General features: G+C 34.8%; 1 protein-coding gene across 1 annotated transcript; it reads right to left on the bottom strand.

The window, feature by feature from the left end:
- Positions 1-1,521: 1,521 nt before the first annotated feature.
- Positions 1,522-3,736, bottom strand: LOC149533644 (uncharacterized). The gene has a single exon (XM_089806492.1). The coding sequence runs from the start codon at positions 2,854-2,856 to the stop codon at positions 1,657-1,659; it is 1,200 nt and encodes a 399-aa protein (XP_089662618.1). The 5' UTR covers positions 2,857-3,736; the 3' UTR covers positions 1,522-1,656.
- Between the last annotated feature and the right edge of the window lie 18,765 nt (positions 3,737-22,501).

Raw genomic sequence — 22,501 nt, 5'->3', positions numbered from 1 at the left:
TCTGAGAATTTGTCGAAATTTAACGTTTCAATTATTTGTTGAATCCGTTTCTGAGAATTTGTCGAAATTTAATGTTTTCAATTATTGAATCGGTTTCTAACTTGTTCTTTTTCCAAAATTCCATGCGTCTTTGTGTAAAATCGGTCTCCGCAAAAAATACGTGATTTTGTCTTTGAATGTTAAATCGATCTGTAATTATTTTGTTTCGAAATCTCATGTCATCATGAATGTAGAATCGGCGTCTCGATTGATCTCTAATTCTAGTGCCTTAAATTGTTAATCCCGTTTGGGAATATCATTTGAAATTTCTTATCGCGAATGTTAAATCTGCGTCTGAATATATTTCCAAATTTATCGTCTTCAAATGTTGAACAGGTTTCTAAATATTTTTCGAAATTTCATATCTTTAACTGTTCAACTGACTTCTGAATTGGTTCAAATTACTTCAATTTAACAGATAAGTCAGTTTCTGACTGAACTTGATTTATGACTTGAATGATAAATCGGCGTGGGAATTGATTTCGAAACTTTGCTTAACGTTTGTAAAAATCTGATTGCACCTTCATTGCGGCACTCTATGTCTTACTGTTTGTAATCAGATATCGAAATTTATAAATAATAATCTGATTTTCTCAGCCATTACTCTCCAGTTTAAATATAACGGTTTTGCGTTTATCTACAGTGAAGATAATCAAATGGATTTCACCAAGACAGTCCTTTATTTGAACATATTTGCTTTCAGCACTATGAAATTAACTGTAACTTTATGTGATTTGCACAGCCATTACTTTCAAAATTAAATGTGACGGTTTTTCATTTATTGTGGTGTGAACATAATGCATGGATTCTGCCCTGACAATCTTGTATTTGAAGATAATTGCCTTCAGCAATCCGAAGTAAGCCGTCAATGCCGTAATAAATGCTCGCCAGACAAATAAACAAGACGTACGATACGTGACTGGGAGAAAACTTCATCGGGCAAATAAATTCCGTTTTCAGTGAAAATCTGACAAAATTTTGGAGAACTTAATGTAAGAAAACAAATTTGTTGACAAAAACCGTATGTAAAGAATAAAGACGCTTTGATTCGCCTAAATTAAACACCGGATTTCTCACCTTTTTCCTCCATGGATTTGTAATTTCCCGCATGTTGATATTTAGTCTATCGAAAAGACTTTATTTGCCATATTCGTAAGTAGTACTTTTCATTAAATCAAATTTACAGGTTCGAGCGTTGTCATTAGATCGCTTAATCTGAAAGTGATTCTTCTTGTGATTTACTGTAATTTCAAACTGTAGATGGCTAAAAATCGGTATTTTAAATAGGAATTAACATTAACAAAGCCTGCAATTGAGCCTTCCAATCGAAAAGGAAACACAAATTTTAGACTGTACAAAGTTTAAATTCAGCTGTGGACGAGCTCAAAATCTGGTTTTCTATCGTGAGAATTCAAAATTGCAAGAATCTGAACAAAAAAGTGAGGAGAAACAAACACGAAAAACGAACTGCCGCTCAGACTGTACAAAACAAAATAGATCTTTCCCGGCTGCTGAAACTCTATAAATGTAGAAAAATAGAATATGTGCTTAAACAGTTCGAAAATGGAGGCCTGGAGCCTTGTTAGACTATGAACCAAAACAAAATTACGATGAAGCCTACTGATTCTTCGAAGGTCCAAGGCCGAGATGAAGATCCAATCCATGCTCACCCTCATGCAGCTGCAAACCTGCATTATTATTATTACTACTAATATAGTCCTTATGATCATTAATACTAATGTGTTTATGTTGTCCTGCATCTGGAACATGAACTTCCTGCTGCTGAAAGCTAAGCAAGTTGCTTAACTGTCTCTGTTGAAACGACAATGGCAGTGAAGGAAAGCTTGGCAAATCACTGGATGGAGACTGGAATGAATAGATATTAGGAGCGTATGACATGATTGAGGAAAACTCCTGGCATTGCGGGGCAACATAAATCAAAGGGTTTCCATTGGGACGAACACTTGCAGACCTTGGGTTGCCATTAATGGCGGAAGGCCCTGAAAACAGAGATGGGTGTTGGGTATCGTAGCCAAAAACAGCAGGAATGGGTTGAATCATTGGCATGGCCGTATCAAACATGTGAGAAGAGTGGGGACTAAGAAGCCCAGACCCAGGAAATCGTTGGAGGCCATATAAACTGCCATTGCCAAAGCTTCCACAACTTCTGTTCCTGCCTGCCTGAATCTGAGCCCTCTTTGCTTGCTGTCTCTCCTTCTTATGAGCATTCTGATGGCCTCCCAAGGCTTGTGAATTGGCAAACTCTCTACAACAATACTGACATTCATACTTTCTACTCTCTGGAGCTGATCCAGAAGAATTGCTCCCAATGGAAGCCTTTATAACATCCACCTCCCCTGACTCCTCCATCTTCTCCACCTTACTTTTCTTGCTCACCATCTCCATTTCTGCCTCACAGATCTGCTTCACCTCATACCCAAACAATCTCAGAGGGGCCTTAAACTTGGTCTCATTTGCTGTTCCTGATTCATCACTCACCCCATCATGATCACTCCCCTGATCCGATCTCTCAACACTAGATCCCCCTCCATGCTGAGCGATCTCTTCCCCCATCGAACTCTCTGTGATGTTATTATGGTTGTTATTACTTGTATCATTGAATCTCCTCTGCCTCTCACTCACATCATCACAATCCTTTTCCCTTTCCCTTTCCCTTTCCTCCACTTCATATTCATTCCCCCTCTGCCTCTTTAAGCTTGTGAACATACTAAATCCTCTCTCACTTTCACCGCCTCCATCCTCGCCCAAATTCTGCAATCTTCCTAAGCTCAAGCAAGAATCCCCAAAGTTTGTCATACCCAACAATCTGACAAGATCACAAATAACTCCACTCTCAGTCCATACCAATAAGCCCCACAATCACTATGATTTCCACACAATCTGATTCTGCCCTCCTGCAGTACCAACTAACACTAACCCTAATTCAATTCCATGCATGACTCCTTTCTGTAGATTTCGCCATCGTACCAAAAGCATGTAATGGTGGTGAAGATGGATCTCATCAGAAATATAGTCGCTACACCAACACTTTCTCTTCTTACAATTTAGGAATCAACAATCCCAAAACATGCCAAATCAAACCACTCAGATAACCAAAATCCTACAATCTGATAAGGCCAACCTACTAAACATAACCAAAACCCTGCAATCTGATCAAAACCAACATACTAAAACCTCCTAAAAGATCCAGAGGTATAAGAACGGAGCGAAAAAAACAAAGGTGGGAAAGCATGAAAGGACTAGCAGTAGTATCTGTGAGTACATCACATTCGCACGGGCATCCTATGAGGTTTGTACTCTGAGAAGCAACAGTTTAAAAGGAAAGCAAGAATGGGGCCTCCATGCTCCCTCTTATGCATCCAAACAACTCTACTCTGCTATTCAATGGCAGATTGTATTTCTACCATAGTATAGCATTCTATTTATACTACTCTCATCATCTTCCACCATGTTCGTCTTCATTCCGTTCTTCTTTGCATGCACAGAATATAAAATCTAAAAATACAAATTGTCAGATGAATTCAATGCAGACAGTAGTGGAGGAGAGACTCATCCACGTGTCTCTTCCACTATTCTTGCATTCTAACGCCTGCAATTCAGGCTTAAATACCATGAAATTTCTGCTTCGCCCCAAGATTTTTGTCATCTGAGAAATTCAAGATGAAATCTTTTGCGAGGCACCCAAAAAAGGAAACAAATCATTTGAATTATAGTATTGACATGTACTACCATCTTCTCCATACGCTCATGGTGTTTTGACAATGGAACTCCAACTTTTCATCCGAGATGGTATTAAAGGTGGGATACAGAAAAATATGCAAAGGGAAATGCTTAAAGAGATTGAATGAAGTTCTATCTTTGTTAGATGTAAACTTTTTAAAGAAGTAAGATTATTTATGGAAAAGGAAGTAAACAAATTATATATATATATATATATATATATATACAAATTTTATATATATATTTGTATATATATATATATATATATATATATATATAAATTTATATATATATATATACAAATATATATATAAAATTTGTTTACTTCCTTTTCCATAAATAATCTTATTTAATTATATATATATATATATAATTTGTATGTATGTATATATATATATATATAAAATTTGTTTACTTCCTTTTTCATAAATAATCTTATTTCTTTAAAAAGTTTTCAATAGTTTTAGATATGTGTAACAACGATAGAACTTCATTCAATTTCTTTAGGTAAAGAAAAATATGCAAAGGGAAATGCCTAAAGAGATTGAATGAAGTTCTATCTTTGTTACATGATTTTTTTTTTAAGAAATAAGATTATTTATGGAAAATGAAGTAAATAAATGAATGATATATATATATATATATATATATATAAGTCTTGACAAGGTGTATGATCTTTATGTTCGAAGGTGTGGTGCAGTCCCTAAAATGTTCTCTTCTCCTTACAATCAAATTACTAGTATCATTATTTTCATAAGCATAATGAATCTTAATTTGTATGTTCTAATCTCTTTGGTAAGAGAATTTCTAGCTCTAACAAATGTAAAACTGAATCTCTCAAAAGAGTTATATTATACATGAAGCACTAAAAATGCTATCACAAATGGAGAAGGATATTCAAGCATGAGATATTGAAGACCTCTCTAAAACAAGAAGACATTGTATTGTATCATCTTATAAAACCTTGTATCATCTTAGAATGAAATTTCATTAACCACAATGGGTAGGTCGTAAATTGCTCTTGTAATACCTGGTATGTAAAATGGAAAGTTTGTAAGATATAATTGTTGAAAACAATTCTTTAATTGTGTATTGGCATTGATGTTTACACAAATGTTAGTATTAATCGAGCTATATAGAGTTTGCAATTATAAACTTGAATAATCTCAGTATTAACTGAGCAGTCTGGTAAAGACTTGACATTCCAGTATTAACCAAGTAGTTGGTTAATAAAAGGATTCATGCTTGTAGTATTGACCGAGTGGTCAGGCATCAAAAGCATGTAGTATTGTTTGAGTGGTCAGACATCAAAAGGAGTGCAGTATTGACTGAGTGGTCAAGCATCGAAGGAGTCACAATTTCAACCGAGCATTCCATCCTAGTATTGACCAAGTGATAGTAGAATGCATTTGTCAAATATTGGATTAATTGAGGTCGAATATTTGGATGTTTATTAATGTTTTGAAAGGGTATTCAAGCCAACTTTTCCTAGCTTATGATATATATGAAAGGTCAAGTTGTGGGGATAAAAGTGAAGTGAAAAAATGAAATAAGATGGATATGTGAGTGAAGGAAAGGTATAGTAGGAAAGTGTGGAAGATAAGTTGCAAAGAACATCTAATCAGGAAGGATCTAGAGGTCAAGCTAGAACATAGATCAGAATCTGCAAAGAAAGTTGTTTCATAAATTAGTTCAAAATCGATGTTTGTTTCTAACCATTGTAGTAGCAAAGAAATATCTTAACAACGTTGACTTAACAATCATATTGTAAATCCTCTAACAAGGTGACATTTAAGGATTGAAGTTTTTGAAGACCTCTAACTAGGCCACTCCTAATAGGGTGATCTAAATCCTCTAACTATCATGTTCCCATCATAAAATAAATATTCAATCAAAGCTTTGTTATGGGCCAATTGATTTAGTTTATCTCGAACCCATTTTCATTTTTTTTATTTCCATAGGTGTTGTTGTCAGCTATCTTTGTAAACCCTTGGGAGTTCACTCCAAAAAGTATTTAAGTACAACATGTACCTATAATAGTTAGTATGTGATTTGGATTATTTTTCTTGGTACTATGAATTCTAGTTAGAGTTCTTTGTTGTTCGCCATTTTGGAAGTAAGTGATCTTCCCTACTTGGCTATTCTGGTTTCGGTGGGATTCAACCCTCACCCTATTCCATTGGTGTATTATTTTTCTTTAGATCTAGCACATCTAGAGCTCCATCTTGGTTTGCTAATATATATTCTATGTTCAGTAATAATTTGCACACCCTAGTTTTCTTTTGTGTATCTCTCTATTGGTGAATGTTTGGCATCTATATGATTTATGTTATTTGAGCATATTCAATATCATTGATTTTCTGATTCATGAGTTACCTATGTCATCTACACACATAATACTTGGTCCCCACTCCATATAATCGCCTCCCACTCCATATGACCTTTCCATATTCTATCGTATGACCAACATTCTATACGACCCTCCTCCCACTCTGTACGGCCATTACCATATTCCACCATACAGCTAATACTCCATACGACTCCCCTCCCACTTTGTACTACCTCTCCCATATTCCACTCTATGAGGAACATTTTATACAACCTCCTCCCACTTCATACAAATTCCTCTCCATCCTGCTACTTGCGGTCTATCTTTCTACTTGGTTCATCCTACTACTTGAAGTCTATCATGTTGTTTGGTCCTTCCTGCTGCTTGGCCTGTCCTACTACTTGAAGTTCTTCCTCTTGCTTGATCTATCATGCTACTTGATTCATCCCATTGCTTGAAGTATGTCCTACTACTTGGTCCTTCCTACTACTTGGCTCATCCTACTACTTGAAGTTCATCTTGCTGCTTAATCCATCTTGCTTGTTATGGAACATTACAATGGTATAAGAGCCAGTGATTTTGCCAACCTCTGGAAGTGAATGCAAGTTTATACTAGATGGAGAAGGTGAGAACCTTGTTGGTAGAGTGGAAGATTCCCAAGATCCTATAACAAAACTCATGAATCTATTAAGAGAGCTTTGCAAAACCAAGTGCAAATCAATGAAAGTTAAAGGCTTATGCAAGAAACACTATAAAAATTGGTCAAGGCAAAGACAATAGGAGAATAAAATGGGCATAGTGATGACTTTGTTATGGGAAGGAAAAACTCTCAACCCTCTCACTCTCAATCCTCGATACTTGTCTTCCTTCCAAAAATGGAAGCACCACACAAAGAAAGAGAGCCCACTTCTCAAGAAATGTAAGAACTACTTCAGGAAGATTGGAGAAATGCGAATATGGAATGTGAAAAATATTACAAAGACTATGTTGATCTAAGAATGAGATATTCAAGTAGGGGAAATCATGGTTATTTTAATGATGATCTCAGGAGAAAGATTGGGAAAGTAAACTTATCACGATTTGATGGATCTAGAGCCATCACTGCATAGGCATGGGTTTTGAAGTAAGACTCCTATTTCCAACTAAACCTAATGCCTAAAGAGGAAGCAATCAAGTTTTTAATGCTCCATCTAGAAGGAGTGGCCCAAGAGTGGTTGCACCATGAATTGGTCACTCTCAACCATGATCAGGTAATCTCTTATGTTGAGTTCATTGAGAGACTCATCAACCTTTTCAATGGGAAGGATCCTAAACTAAAATTCAAAGATCTAGCTTAGCTAAGGAAAAAAAGTATAATATACAATTACATCACTGATTTCCAAAGGCTATTAGTACTAGTCATAGATATCTTTGAAAGACATTGAATCATGTTATTCATGGAGGGGCTATGAAAGCCTTTGAGAGTCTGGATCAAAGGGTTCAACCCATACACTCTCAACGAAGCTATTAAGAAGGTGCATGACATGAATACATCTTCCTCCAAAAACCACGTAGTTATGCCAACACCTCTATAGCAAGAAGACAAAGACAAGGAGTCAATTCAGGAAAAAAAACCTTGGTTGGATGATAATTTTGACAAGAGCTTCGTAGGAAAAATATTTGTTTCATGTGCAAGGAACTATGGGGACTAGGTCATCACTACCTTGGGAAGGGAAATGTTCATTACACTTAGGTGTTTCCTAATGATGACAAAGGACAAGTATCTATAGTGAGAGGTGAAGAAATTAACCAGCATGAGAGAATAAATGCCCTTATACAAAAAGGGGGTTCCATTACCACACTCACTATAATGGAGGGAAGTAGTATCTTCAAGGTTTGTGACACACTTCATGGATAATGAGTCACAGTCATGATTGATAGTGGTGCCACACTCGATTTCATCAATTCATCTTTGGTAACTAATAAGGACTTGCATGCAATAGAGCATAAAGGATTTGAGGTTAAGATGGTTGGAGGAACCTTGCTACCCTACACTCATGTGATCCCATGGCTAAAAATTTCCATGGGAAACTATTCCTTGATAGATGATTTATTTGTCATAGATTTGGTTGATATTGATATCATATTGGACATCTAGTGGATGGAGACCCTTGATCAGTACACCCAAAGTTTCAAGAGGATGGACTTGTCATTCAAGATGGATGGCAAGCAGGTGCTACTAAGAGAAATGTCAAATAAAGGACCAAGGGAAGTCACAATCAAAAAGACGGAGGCCATTTTTAAACATGATATGATACTAGATGTTGCAAGTAAAAATATAATAATCAACACTTTACCGCATTCCTTGGCTAATTGGTAGGCCCATCTATTTGTCAAGTACTCCAAGAATACTTTTGCATGTCAGTTGATGGATGGCCATATACATGATGAAATATAGAAAGTTATAGGTGATATCATTTACTATGGAAATAATATTTATGTGGTACCTAACTCGAAACTAAAGAAGCTAATTACAAAAGGTTTCTAGGAATCAAATTTTCATTTACTTGAGGAAAAGCAAATATTGGGATGGGAGACCAGTAATGTTCCTATCATAAAAAAATATTTAATCAAAGCTTTGTTATCAGTCAATTGATTTAGTTTATCTCGGACCCATTTTCATTTTTTTGTTTACATAGGTGTTGTCATCGGCCATCTTTGTAAACCCTTAGGAATTCCTCTGAAGGGTATTTAAGTACAACATATAAATAGTAGTTAGAATGTGATTTGGATTTTTTTTTTTGGTACTTTGAATTCTAGTTGAAGTTCTCTATTGTTCGCCATTTTGGAAGTGAGAGATTTTCCCTACTTGGCTATTCTAGTTTTGGTGAGATTGAACCCTCACCCTATTACATTGGTGTATTATTTTTCTTTAGATCTGGCACCTCTGGAGTGCCATCGTGGTTTACTAATATATATTCTATGTTCAGTGATGATTTTCACACCCTAGTTTTCCTTGGTGTATCTCTCTATTGGTCAATGTTTGGCATCTGTATGATTTATGTTATCACAGTGTGTTTAATCTCATTAATTTTTTGATTCATGAGTTTCTAGTGTCACTTGCACACATAATACGCAATCCCCAGTCTGTATGACTACCTCCCACTCCATACAACATTTTCCATATTCCACCATATGACTAGCATTCCATACAACCCCCTCCCATTCTATATAGCCTCTGTCATATTCCATCATATGACCAAAAATCTATACAACCCCCCTCCCACTTTGTACGACCTTTTCCATATTCTATTGTATGACCAACATTCCATATGACCTCCTCCCACTTTGTACGACTTCCTCTTTATCATGCTACTTGTAATTTGTCTTGCTACTTGGTTCGTCCTACTGCTTGAAGTCTATCCTATTGCTTGGCCCATTCTTCTACTTGAAGTGTGTCTTGTTGCTTGGTCCTTCCTATTGCTTGGCTTGTCCTTTTGTTTGAAGTTCTTCCCGCTGCTTGATTTTTCCTACTTCTTGATTCGTCCTACTACTTGAAATTTGTTCTACTGCTTGAAGTTTTTCCTATTGTTTGGTCCTTCCTACTGCTTGGCCCATCTTGTTGCTTGATCTGTCCAACTACTTGATCTATCTTTCTTATTGAGGAACATTATACTAATAGGGTCATACTTTATAGTATGTTTTGTAACCATTAATAGGGTTGGCTCCTAATAGGGCTCACTTCAGAAGAGTGAAAGTTATTGTGACTAGTTGCAAGGTGGTTTTTCCCAAATTGGTTTTCCACATTAAATTTTGGTTTCATCTATGTTCATGTTATTTTCTTATTATTTATGTTTCCACAACTAAGTTGCTAAAGGTTAAAATAGTTAATAATCTTATTATTTCTTTGTTAATTGAGTGATAGTAAAATTATAATGTTAACTGAGCTAGTCAATATTGCATGATCAATGAAATTTTTTTTGACATCTAAGGGACAAGGATTGTTTTTGTGGTAATTGATTCACCCCTCCCCTCTCAGTTAGTCTCTTACATTCTAAAAAATTGGTATCAGAGTAGTTGGTGCTTGTAGGAAAGGTTTTTAAGGACCTAAGCCAAAGATCAAGATGTCTTACAAAAGGGAGATCCCTAAGCTCAACAAAGAAAAAATTTCAGCATGGCAAGAGTTGATGAAGCTTCATATATCAAGCATTAGTGATGTTGGTGTGTTATAATTGGAGAATAAATATGTGCCACCACCCAAACCTATGACTGTGGAGCAAATAAAAGAGGCAAAGGATCACAATATTATGATGATTCATATTGCATCCTATTTGAACTATTCTGAATTTTATGAAGTAAAAGATTTTCCTACTCCATTTGACATGTGGGCAAAGATGCTAAAAGTCCTTAGAGGTGAGAAAAATGTGCAAAGACCCAAGGAAGAAAGTTAAGAGGTAAGTTTGATCGATTGAAAATGAAAGGTGAGAACATTATCCAATACGGTGAGAGGATCAAAGAAAGTGTAAGTGTAATCAAAGCTTTAAGAGGTAAAATTGATGATGAAATAGTAATCAAAAAGGTAATAAGAACTCTTCTTCTATTTATGCAATTAGAGTTTCAGCTATTCAAGAGATGAGATGCATTCTATCACATGATTTAACCCTAGATACCCTTGTGGGAAGATTGACTTCTTTTGAGTTGGATAACTTTGATCACTATGCTCCTTCTTCTAATAATCTTGAATTTTCATTTAAAGAAAAACTAACCCTTGGTAGAAAAGGAGGGAACTCAAAAAGAAAAAAAGTTGATAGTGAAGAAGAAGATGAATCAGATGAAGATATTGAAGTCATTGAAGCTCTTCTAGCAAAAAGGAAAGGAAAATTCAGAGGTAAAATTCCATTGATTTGTTTCTCATATGAAGAATTTGGTCATATTTCTACAAGATGTATAAACAAGGAAGATAAAGATGAGAAAAGGTTCAACAATTTCAAAAGCAAGAAAGATGTCAAAAGCTACAAGGACTACAAAGTCAAAGGTAAGAAATCATGTTACATGGCAAAAGATTTTGATAGTGATAATGATGAAGATGAAGTAGTTTATATTGCTATTAAAGATGAATATGATAATGAGGAAAATGAAAAGATGGAACTTATATCTCATGTTAGCAAAAATGATACATGGATCATAGATAGTGGTTGTTCTCACCACATGACTAGTGATAAAACTAAATTTAAACATTTGGAACACTATAATGGTGGAAGTATTAGATTTGGAAACAATGAACCATGTTATGTAAAAGGAAAAGGAATCATAGCATTAACTGATGGAATCAAATGTGAGAATACCTATTGGGTTGAAGGATTAAGACATAATCTACTCAGTATAGCACAATTGAACAATATAGGATACAAATTTGAATTCATGAATGAGAAAGCTAAACTATTGGATGGAAAAGGAAAACTAGTTGGAACTGGCAATCAGACAAAATGACATTTTTTAAAACCTAGATCTCACTGAAAGTACATGCTTACTAGCTCAAATAGAAGAAATTTGGTTGTTTCATAAAATAATATGTCATGTTAACTTTGATAACCTCATCACCATTAGAAAGAACAAAAGAGTAAGAGCCATATGTTAATTGAAGAAACCTGAGATGATCACATGCAAACAATGTCATATTGGTAAAATGAGTAAAAGAAGTTTCAAAAGTAAGTCCTACAATTCTAAAGAAGTTTTGGAACTAGTTCACATAGATCTTTGTAGGCCAATAGGTCTAGAAAGCTATTGTGGAGATATACATTTCATTCTATTTGTTGATATAATTTTGGAATGATGACTGATTTTTTTTTTAAAGACAAGTTTTTTTCTTTTCAAAAGTTAAAATGATATTTGGATAGAGGTGAGAAAGAAATAGGAAAGAATCTAAAATGCCTAAGATCAGAAAAGGGAGGACAATTCATCCCAAATGAATTCAATGAGTTCTGCAATGAAAGAGGAATCAAAAGACATGTATCAGCACCTAGAACTCCAAAGAAAAATGGAATAGAAGAAAGGAGAAATAAATCCATCATGGAATGTCCAAGAACAGTCATGACAGAGAAGAATGTTGTACCAAAATACTAGAGAGAAGAAATCAATATAGTAGTTCATACACTGAACCAAGTTCAATTGAAGAAAGGTACAAACAAAACACCTTATGAATTATGGTACGGATACAAGCCTAATGTTTGTTATTTTAGAGTATTTGGAAGAAAATGTTATATCTTACAAAGATGTAAGGAAAGAGGTAAGAAAGAAATAAGGAAGAATCTAAAATGCCTAAGATTAGGCAAGGGAGGACAATTCATCTCAAATGAATTCAATAAGTTCTGCAATGAAAGAGGAATCAAAAGATAGGTATTTGGATAGAGGTAAGAAAGAAATAGGGAAGAATATGAAATGCCTAAGATTAGACAAGGGAGGACAATTCATCTCAAATGAATTCAATGAGTTTTGTAATGAAAGAGGAATCAAAAGATAGGTATTTGGATAGAGGTAAGAAAGAAGTAGGGAAGAATCTAAAATGCCTAAGATCAAACAAGGGTGGACAATTCATCTCAAATGAATTCAATGAGTTCTACAATGAAAGAGGAATCAAAAGATAGGTATTTGGATAGAGGTAAGAAAGAAATAGGGAAGAATCTGAAATGTCTAATATGGAACAAGGGAGGACAATTCATCACAAATGAATTCAATGAGTTTTGCAATGAAAGAGAATCAAAAGACATGTATTTGGATAGAGGTAAGAAAGAAATAGGGAAGAATCTGAAATGCCTAAGATCAGACAAGGGAGGACAATTCATCTCAAATGAATTCGATGAGTTATGCAATGAAAGAGGAATCAAAAGAAAGGTATTTGGATAGAGGTAAGAAAGAAATAGGGATGCATTTGAAATGCCTAAGATTAGACAAGGAAGGACAATTCATCTCAAATGAATTCAATGAGTTCTGCAATGAAAGAGGAATTAAAAGACAAGTATCAGCACCTAGAACTCCAAAGAAAAATGGAATAGAATAAAGGAGAAATAGATCCATCATGGAATATCCAAGAACACTCATGACAGAGAAGAATGTTGCACCAAAATACTAGAGAGAAGAAATTAGTATAGGAGTTCACACACTGAACTGATTTCAATTGAAGAAAGGTACAAACAAAACACCTTATGAATTATGGTATGGATACAAGCTTAATGTTTGTTATCTTAGAGTATTTGAAAGAAAATGTTATATCTTAAAAGATGTAAGGAAAGGAAATCTTGATGCAAAAGGTGATGAAGGTATATTCCTAGGTTAGTCAAATAAAAGCAAGGCATACAAATCTTTGAATATTACTACTCACAAAGTCATTGAAAGTGTCCATGTAAAGATTGATGAGTTTGCAGAAAGAAGTGAAGGATAGAGCAACAAAGAGCATGAAGATTACAAGAAGTTTTTCTATTATGAGGAACCTAAAACTTTACCTCATAAGGTTGAAGTTAATTAGAAACCAAGTGTACCTAGGAATTCTCTGGCAGTTTAGCCCAAGTCATGGACAAAGGAACTTGAGTCATGGATAATTCAACCTGAGTTGTAGAATTAGGCAGTGCAACTTGAGTTGTAGCCTTAGGTAGTTCAACCTGAGTTATAGTTAGTGGGAGCCGAGTTACAGCTAGATCATTCTGAGAAGCTCGAGCAAGAGACGAAAGATCATGAAGAACCAAGTGAACCAAGTTTAGAATGAAGAAAGAAATATCCAAGACTTGCAAAATATGTCATCAGAAGGCATCATGCACCTAGAAAAATAATTAGAGGAGAGTTAGAAGGCATACTAACAAGGAAAAAATAAAAGGTACATATTTTCTTAGTGAATTTGAGCCTAGATCTGTAAAAGATGCATTAGAAAATGAAACTTGGATAGAAGTAATGAATGAAGAGATTGAGAAAATAGAAAAGAATAAAACCTGGTCTCTTGTACCTAGACCTAAGGATAAGAATGTGATTTGTACAAAATGGATATTCAGAAATAAGTTTAATGAGAAAGGAGAAGTGACAAGAAACAAGGCAAGACTTGCATGCAAAGGTTATGCTCAAGAAGAAGGTATTGATTATGGGGAAATATTTGCCCCTATTGTAAGACTTGAAGGAGTTAGAATACTTCTAGCATATGCAACACAAAAAGGATTCAAAGTTAATCAGATGAATGTTAAATCAAATTTCTTGAATGGAGCCCTAGAAAAAGAAGTCTACATTGAACATCCTAAAGGTTTCATATCCAAGCCAAAGAAACATGGTATGTAAACTTCATAAAGCTTTACATGGATTAAAGAAAGCTCCCAGAGCATGGTATGAAAGACTACATGGATATCTGGTGAAAATTAGTTTTGAAAAGCCAAATGATAATGGAAATTTATATATTAAGGAAGAACCATAGGACAAGATATTGCTTGTAGAAATATTCATGGATGATATCATATTTTGTGGACATGAGATGTTATGCAAAGAATTTTCTAAAGCAATGAGGAAAGAATTTGAAATGTCTATGTTTAGAGAGATTAATTTCTTTGTGGGTCTACAAGTTCATCAGATGAAGGATGGTATAGACATTACTCAATCAAAATACATCAGGAAAACATTGAAAGTATTTTGAATGGAAGATTCCAAACTAGTTGGGACACCTATGTATACTAGACATAAGCTCTCAAAGAATGATGATTCAAAAGAGGTTAATCAAACAACTTATAGATCAATGATTGGGAAACTTCAATATGTGGTTCACACCAAACTTGATATTGGATTGGAAGTTAGCATAGTTGCAAGATTTTTTGTTAATCCTAAAGAAAAATAAATGGTGGAAGTTAAAAGAATTTTGAGATATCTACAAGGAACTAAAGAATATGGGTTATGGTATAAGAAAGGAGGAAATCTTGAGTTGAGATCCTTTACTAATGTAGATTGGGAAAGAAGTATTGATGATAGGAAAAGTACTAGTGGAGGAGCATTCTTTCTTGGAAAGAGGCTAGTGTCTTGGACAAGAAAGAAAAAGAATTGTATTTCTCAATCCACAATAGAGGTAGAGTATGTTGCTGCAACAGTTAATTGTTCTAACATAATGTGGATCAAGCAATTGATGTTAGGAATGAAGGAAGAAATCAAGGAACCAGTGGTTATCTATTGTGATAACATAATTGCAATTAATATATCCAAAAATCTAGTAATGCATAGAAATAAAAAAACACATTGCAATCAAACATCATTTTTAAAGGGAATTGGTTCAAGACAAAGAGGTGAGGTTGGAGTATGTGAACACCAAGAAGAAGATAGCATATATATTTACTAAGGCTTTACCTAAGTATGTATTTATGTATCTAAGAGGTAAACTAGGGGTTATTCCCCTATCTGATGCTCACTAAAGAAAAAGATAGTGTGGCATCAACCAAGCTCCATTGAAGATCAATCAAGTTGATGCAATATAATTCGGAGCATATTGCATATGAATTAGTACAAAGGTACATTATAACTTCAAAGTTTTTATCCTTTGAAAATTTATGTCAAATAGGGAGAATGTGTCAACTTAGTGCCAACATGGAAGATTTAGGAAAGTTTGGTATTAGTTAGAAAGAGGAAGAGTCTTGATATTCAGTTAATAGAATGTACGACTAAGAGGGAGAGAATTACAAACATGAAAGTAGTAGAGAAAAATCCAATCAAAATATCAAAGGGAGTTATTATGGATGAGAATCAAAATGAAACTTGTACACTCGAAATGTGTCACACTCTAAACCCTTCTATCCAAATGATTCCATAAGTTTGGAATGCTTGGATGCTGACTTAGAGCTCCCTATCCATGAAATGCAAGAGAGTATATTTCAAGAATAAGAAGGCTCTCAAATGAGCCTTAGAGATACTCTTCTTGCTAGTAAACCATGCAATGGGAGGTTCCAAAGACAAGATGCAAGAATGCAAATGTCCCAAAGAGTTCCTCAAGAATGCAATGCAACTAAAGATTAAACTAGAATAAATATGAAAAGTACAGCTATTCTAAGCATGGATGAGAGTGTTACAATCCAAATATTAAGCTATGTGAGATAGATTATTGCAAAATAGAAGCTAAAATAACATGCAACCTGAATCTAAGCTAAAATGCTATGGTATGAGAGAATGTAGACAAGAAATAGAAGTTCTCCACAAAGCTCCAAAGAAACCTATTAGAAAACTTGCAGCATAACAATATTCAAAATGATGATGGATCCTTTGAGGGGGAAAGCTCTCTCCATTTTAAAGTCATATGGAGAGTAGAGATCAAGATGAAGATGGTGGATGATCAACGGTGGAATTCAAAAATAGGTGTGATCCATGTGCACAAACAAGTCAACCAATAGAATATAAGTTGACTTGTCATATAAGACAAAAGTTTCACAAACCTTTTCTTTTAATTGTAAAATAGAAAAAGGACTTTATGTGTGCACTTTAAGTGGGTTAGAAGAATGGGGTGTTTTATTTAATTAAAAGGGGACATGTTCTTTTAATCAAATAATGAACTTAGGATAGCATAGTCAAACTATAGGTTATAATCAAATAAATTGATTATTAGCAATTCAGTCTAGGTAAATGATTAAATTAATTTAGCCAAAATGTTGAAAAAGGGGCTAATAGTCTAGATGACCATTTTTAGGTGATTAGATTTGCCCCTCTTTGACTAATGCATGATCGATCTGGGAACACATTATGTCAAAGAAAATAGAAAGCCAAGTAGGCAGTGATAGATATAGATATCTTATTTTGAAGAACGAAATGTAGAAAAAGATAGCAAGTCCTAAATGTATAGCCTGATAGTGGTAGTACTGAACACTAGGAAAAGATGATGTCAGAATTCAAGAAGAATGCTAACACTTAGCAAATTAGATAGATCGAGAACAAGTGAAAAGATCAAACAAATGCTCCTAAGAAATAGATAGTTATAGCAATCAGTGATAGAGTATTTCTGCCCCCTCAGGATCGAAATCGAAATGAGGTAAGAGGAAGCAGAAAGTAGCTAGACATGAGAAAATCAAGATATAGCAATGTCTGATATGATAGATAAATGATTAGAACCCAAGAATGACTATAAGAAACTGATAAAATGCCCCATTTTGACCAAAGTTGACCGCAAAAGATAAATCATAAAAATTAGGTCAAATTGAATAGAAAGAGGATTTAGATGTGAAAAGGTGAATAGAAGTAGATATGAAGCATAGAAATGATGAAGACATGAAGAAATGAAGATGCCCTAGTGATAATTCAAAGATTAGACCTCAAACGGTCAGCTAACTGCTTAGAAGAAGGTAAAATCTTAAAAGACAATTTTGACCATCAAGATGAACTCGAATTTGGATTTCGATCTCAAAAATGAATCTAGGATGTTGAAATTATTTAAGAGGTCAAAACTTTATATAATGTGATGATAAGATAGAAAAGAGATGAAGTGAAAGATTAAGAAGGTAAAGGACATGAACAAGAAGAGAGTAAAGAAATATATGAAAGGAGTTAGCCGATATGTCTATGAAAAGATGAAGAGAGAGCTCTCCCCATATGCAAGAATGCAAGACTAAGCTATAAAATGAACCTAAAATGCAAGCTAATATGAAAAGTGGTTTACCAAAAAGAAGTGCATAACATTTAGACTCTTAATTTCATCATTGAGCATTTATTAGGGACATCATGAGATCATACAACCATCACTAGTATAACTATGAGGATATGAATATGATTGATATCAGATAGGTATGTGGAAATCCAATCTAAGCATTAGAGACATGTAAGTCAAGATAACTATGCGATTAGATTCCCTAAGTTTAATTTAGCAAGATTAACTTGTATCAAGGCATAAGCGCCAAGATAACCCCCGAGTGTGGTCTTACAAAACAGTCAAGGATGATACATTTGTAAGTCAACATGTTGGATAGGACAAGCATAAATTCTTACAATACTATAGACAAAAAAAGTATACCCACAATTAGAAATCAAGAAAGTATGTCCCATGCCCCCAGTCTTCTAGTCAATGACATCCTTGAAAGACTATTAGGGAGGGAACACATGGCAAAAAAATCATCATAGACAGCACACAAAGTAGATAAAGATCAGCATAGCTTAGTCGTTTAAGTGTTAAAGTGTGTGTGTGTAAGTAACTTGGCCATTTCTTCAAGACTTGATTCTGATAGTGAGAAATATCGCAACATCGGAGACCATAGGTAAACTATCTAAAAAGTGTTGAAAAAAACTTGATGTCAAGGTGGGGGAAGTGTTGAGAAACACTATTTTGTGAGTTGTCAAAGAAACCCTAATGCACAAGAATACCTCAAAAGGCTAAGCAACTATGCCCATGCGACGAGGACAAGAAACAATTCCAAGCCAAGAAATGTGTAGCGAAGTGGATGATTAAGACTGATAGACATAGCTGCAAGGGTTTCAAGTAGCGCCTATTTCCAGGTTTTCACCACTTGACAGATTTTTTCAAAACTTTTTTCAATTTTTTTGTATTTTTCAATTTTTGATTTTTTTGGTGATACATCAAAGTGCCTATTGCTAGGTTTTTACTAAGATGATCATTTTTTCAAGACATTTTCCGATTTTTAGGATTTTTTCAGCATCATATATGATTTTTTGGATTTTTTAGAAGGGTTTAGAGATTACTAGTTCTCAAGCAAGATCACATTATTTTCTCCCAATGTCTAGCAAGGTATAGGATATGATGGAGCAATGAGCCAGTGGATAAGCAAAAATGGATGAAAAAAGAGTATGAAGCAAGTGAAAGTGATCCTCAAGAGTACCCAAGCTAGGGAAAGAGGTGAAATAGTCATATGAAGCATGTTTTGGATAAGCAATGGAAGTAATGATAAAGATAGCATGCAGGATAAGCAATGAAGCCAACAAGTGAGATAGCATGAAGTGTGTAGTCCAAAAGAGTAGCCATGTCAAGAGACCTATGAGAACCATGTTTCATTTATTATGATCAAGACCAAGGGGTCAACTAGATAGGATAGCGATGGGATAGAGAAATAAAAATAAAGCTCAAGATGGAGGCAATGAGGGAATGAGAAAGCACAAATAGAGAATCTCATGGATAAGATAGCCAATATGCAAAGATAGCTTAACATTGTGAAGATCAAAGAGAGAAGAGGGGATAGATGGATGATGAAAGAATTACACATGATGCCTGTTTGCCAAGTTTTCATCATGGTACTTATCCAAGGTGCCACAAGAAGTAGTTTTCACCATAGGATAAATTTATTTCTCTTTACTTTTGCTACCAAGGTGCCACAAGAAGTAGTTTTCACCAAGGCACATTTTTTTTTTTTTTTTCTTTTTTCTTTTTTCTATTTTTTTTGGAATTTTTAAAAAGAGCTTAAGCTTTTTGAATGTAGATAGTGCTCCTATAGAATAGATAAGTCATGATAAGTCAATACCATAGAAAGGTATGCTCAAAGATGTTAATAGGGTGATGAAAGAGAAATGGTAGTAGGAAGAGTATATGGAGGATAATAGTTCATGTATAGAAAGTAAGTGTAAGCTTTAGAGGATTTCATGAGGGTAGTTGAAATATTGGACAAGATCAACATTGAAACACACCTTGAAGGGTATTGGAATGATGGAGGAATCATGGATAAAATAGCTTGAGATTTAGATGTATGAGGTGGTAGGAAAATTTTAGAAGAAGATGGAGTGGAAGCCTTTGGAAACTTGAATGTCAACTTTGATTTCTTTTCAATATTCAAGTATTTTAAAAGAGACTTGAGAATCCATATAGCTTTAGATTTTCCTTTGGATACTTCAAAACACATTTCTTCAATAATGGGTTTAGGAATCCATATTTTATTTGATTTAGCTTTTTTAATAGTGGACCTTTGTGGTCTCTTTTGTGCGTTCTCCTTAGCATTCACATGTTGATTAGATGGGACATAGTGATCTTTCTTTTTCAATGGATTCTTATGTTTATTCTCACTTCCAAAGGACTTGGGATTTGTGGATGAATAAGAATGATATGACTGGTTTAGATGTATAGATGGGTGAAAATTCATCAAGGATGAGTGTCTTTGTTGATCTTGAGGTATGATGGGAGAGCTAGGGAATGAGCTAGGAGTGAATGTAGGAGATGGAGGAACATAAGGTCTGAATATAGATTGAAGCTTTGATGGATAAGGACCAAGGATAGACTTAGGAGATGCGAATGGATAGTGAAAAGGGATATCAACATCTTTAGAGTGAGCACCATGGTCAAAGCCATCAATAGACTCATGAGTAGCTTTGATAGGAGCAACATTTTTAATAGGAGCACTTGAAGCTTGAGCAAAATTTTGAAGTGGATATGGAGAAGTAGAACACAAGGGGATGCTTTGATCTTGAAAAGTAGCTTTGGATAACATATGAAGAGAACCTTTCTCATAATTTTCAGTAAGCTCAAGGGAGATAATGGAAGTGATATCTTCATCATACTTAGGAAGTGGATAAGATATAGGATATGGAGGGGAAAAATCTTGAAAGAGATGAAAGGGTGCTTGATCTTGATCTTTCTTGACATTTATAGCTTTTTCTTTTTGAGAGTCCTCTTGACATGGAGCCACTTCATAGGACAAGGGAGAATGAAGAATGAATGGAGTAGCGCTTGGATTAGGCATAGTAGTGCATGAAGGTTGAGGATGTTTATGATTAGTAGCATGGAAAAGGTTTGTAGCCAAGTGAAGGTTAGCTTGAGTTTCTTTTAGAGATAGCCCTTGAGGATACACATAGTCAATGTGGAAAGCATTAGGTTCTTTATTTGATGGAGGCATGTTGGAAAGATTTGAAGTGTTGGGAGATGCACAAGTGTTGGAAGAAGTGGAAGATGTAATAGAGCTGCTACTAGACATAGGTTCATTAATGTAATCTTGCTCAAGAGAAGTATCTTCACCACATGAGTCACTAGAGGTTCTAAGATCAATAATCTCATCATCAATGAGATCTTGGATTTTATGTTTCAGCTCTATACAATCAAAAGTAGCATGGTAATTAGATTGATGATAAGCACAATAATCATCCAAGAAAGGATTTCCATAGGAGCTAGACTTAGGCAACATGATGATCTTATTGCCAAGAAGTTTTTGCAAAGTGTCATCATAAGAATTTTCAAGGGAGAAAAAGTTCTATTAGAAACATGTCTAGGATCTTCTTTTTGTTTCTCAAGTGAATATAATGCATTCATTTCTTCATCATTTTCTTGGTCAAAGATATGTTTATCATGATATTTTGGCATAGGCTCAAAGGAGGTATCACTTTCTAGCTCTCTAAAAAGGCCTTTAGATCTAGTATGTGAAGACAATTGATGTCTTGAAGTAGAGCATGTAGACCTAGAAGAAAAGGCTGACCTTAAATAAGGTGACTCACATGCATGTAAATACCTTAAGGAAGATTGATGTAATGATGCAATCTTCTCCTCTAACCTTTTCTCCAGTTTAGACTTCATTTTTGTCATGCGCTTAGAGAGATGAAGGTAAGACAGATCATTTGTCTCTTCTAGTTCTTTGTATTGCGCATATAGATCTTGAAACTCTTTAGTGACATGGAGGATATCATGATCATCTAGGTTTGGTCGAGGTTTGGTAGTGCAAGGTTTAGATCCCATAGTTTTAGATGCAAAGCCAAGCATAAAAGAGCCTAGAAGATAACTTGATGTTGAAACTATAGGAGGTAGAGTGTTCACTTGCCAAGATAGTAGAGAGAGATTAAAGTGACTTGTCAAACAATATGTCCAAGAAACTTACGACATGAATGACTCAAGTCAATAGCTAGGAAAGATGCCCAAATAGTCAAATAGATAGAGCAAGCAGGGTGACAAGTGAACAACTTTCCCAACCCAAGAGTGTAGTCAAGAAATCAAGGTAACCATTTCAGCAAAAGGATAACTAGCAAGTGGACATAGACCATGAAGACAAAAAGACCAAGAGAACTAAGACCAAAGAGCCACTTTAAGCATGTTCAAGAACAAGAGACATAGAAAATAAAAATCAAATGATGAGACTCCCCTTAGCAAGTAACACAAGAAAATATTTGCACTTGACATTTTGACTTGGTTGACAAAGTTTGACAATAATTGATAGCATAGAAAATTTGATGTTCAAAAGAAATTTCTTTCCAAGCAAGATAGTGACACATGGAGTAGTCTTCAAACAATCAAGCAAGGGACAAAGCAACCTTGCATGATACAAGAATATGTGAGGTCTCAAAAGAAATCCCTAGAACTATCATCATGTGTATGTTCCAAATATTTTCATAGGTCTAGCACATTCGAGAACACATCAAGCAATATCTACCTAAAAGTCATGGTTCATTACTCAACAACTTGGCCCATGCTTGATGCTCCTTCGCCTCACACCAAGTGGTTGC

Source organism: Cupressus sempervirens, chromosome 10 (genome assembly GCF_028749045.1).
Source record: "Cupressus sempervirens isolate cs-2001-9-10 chromosome 10, ASM2874904v1, whole genome shotgun sequence".
Classification (NCBI taxonomy): domain Eukaryota; kingdom Viridiplantae; phylum Streptophyta; class Pinopsida; order Cupressales; family Cupressaceae; genus Cupressus; species Cupressus sempervirens.
This window is presented reverse-complemented; position numbering and strand designations above follow the sequence as displayed.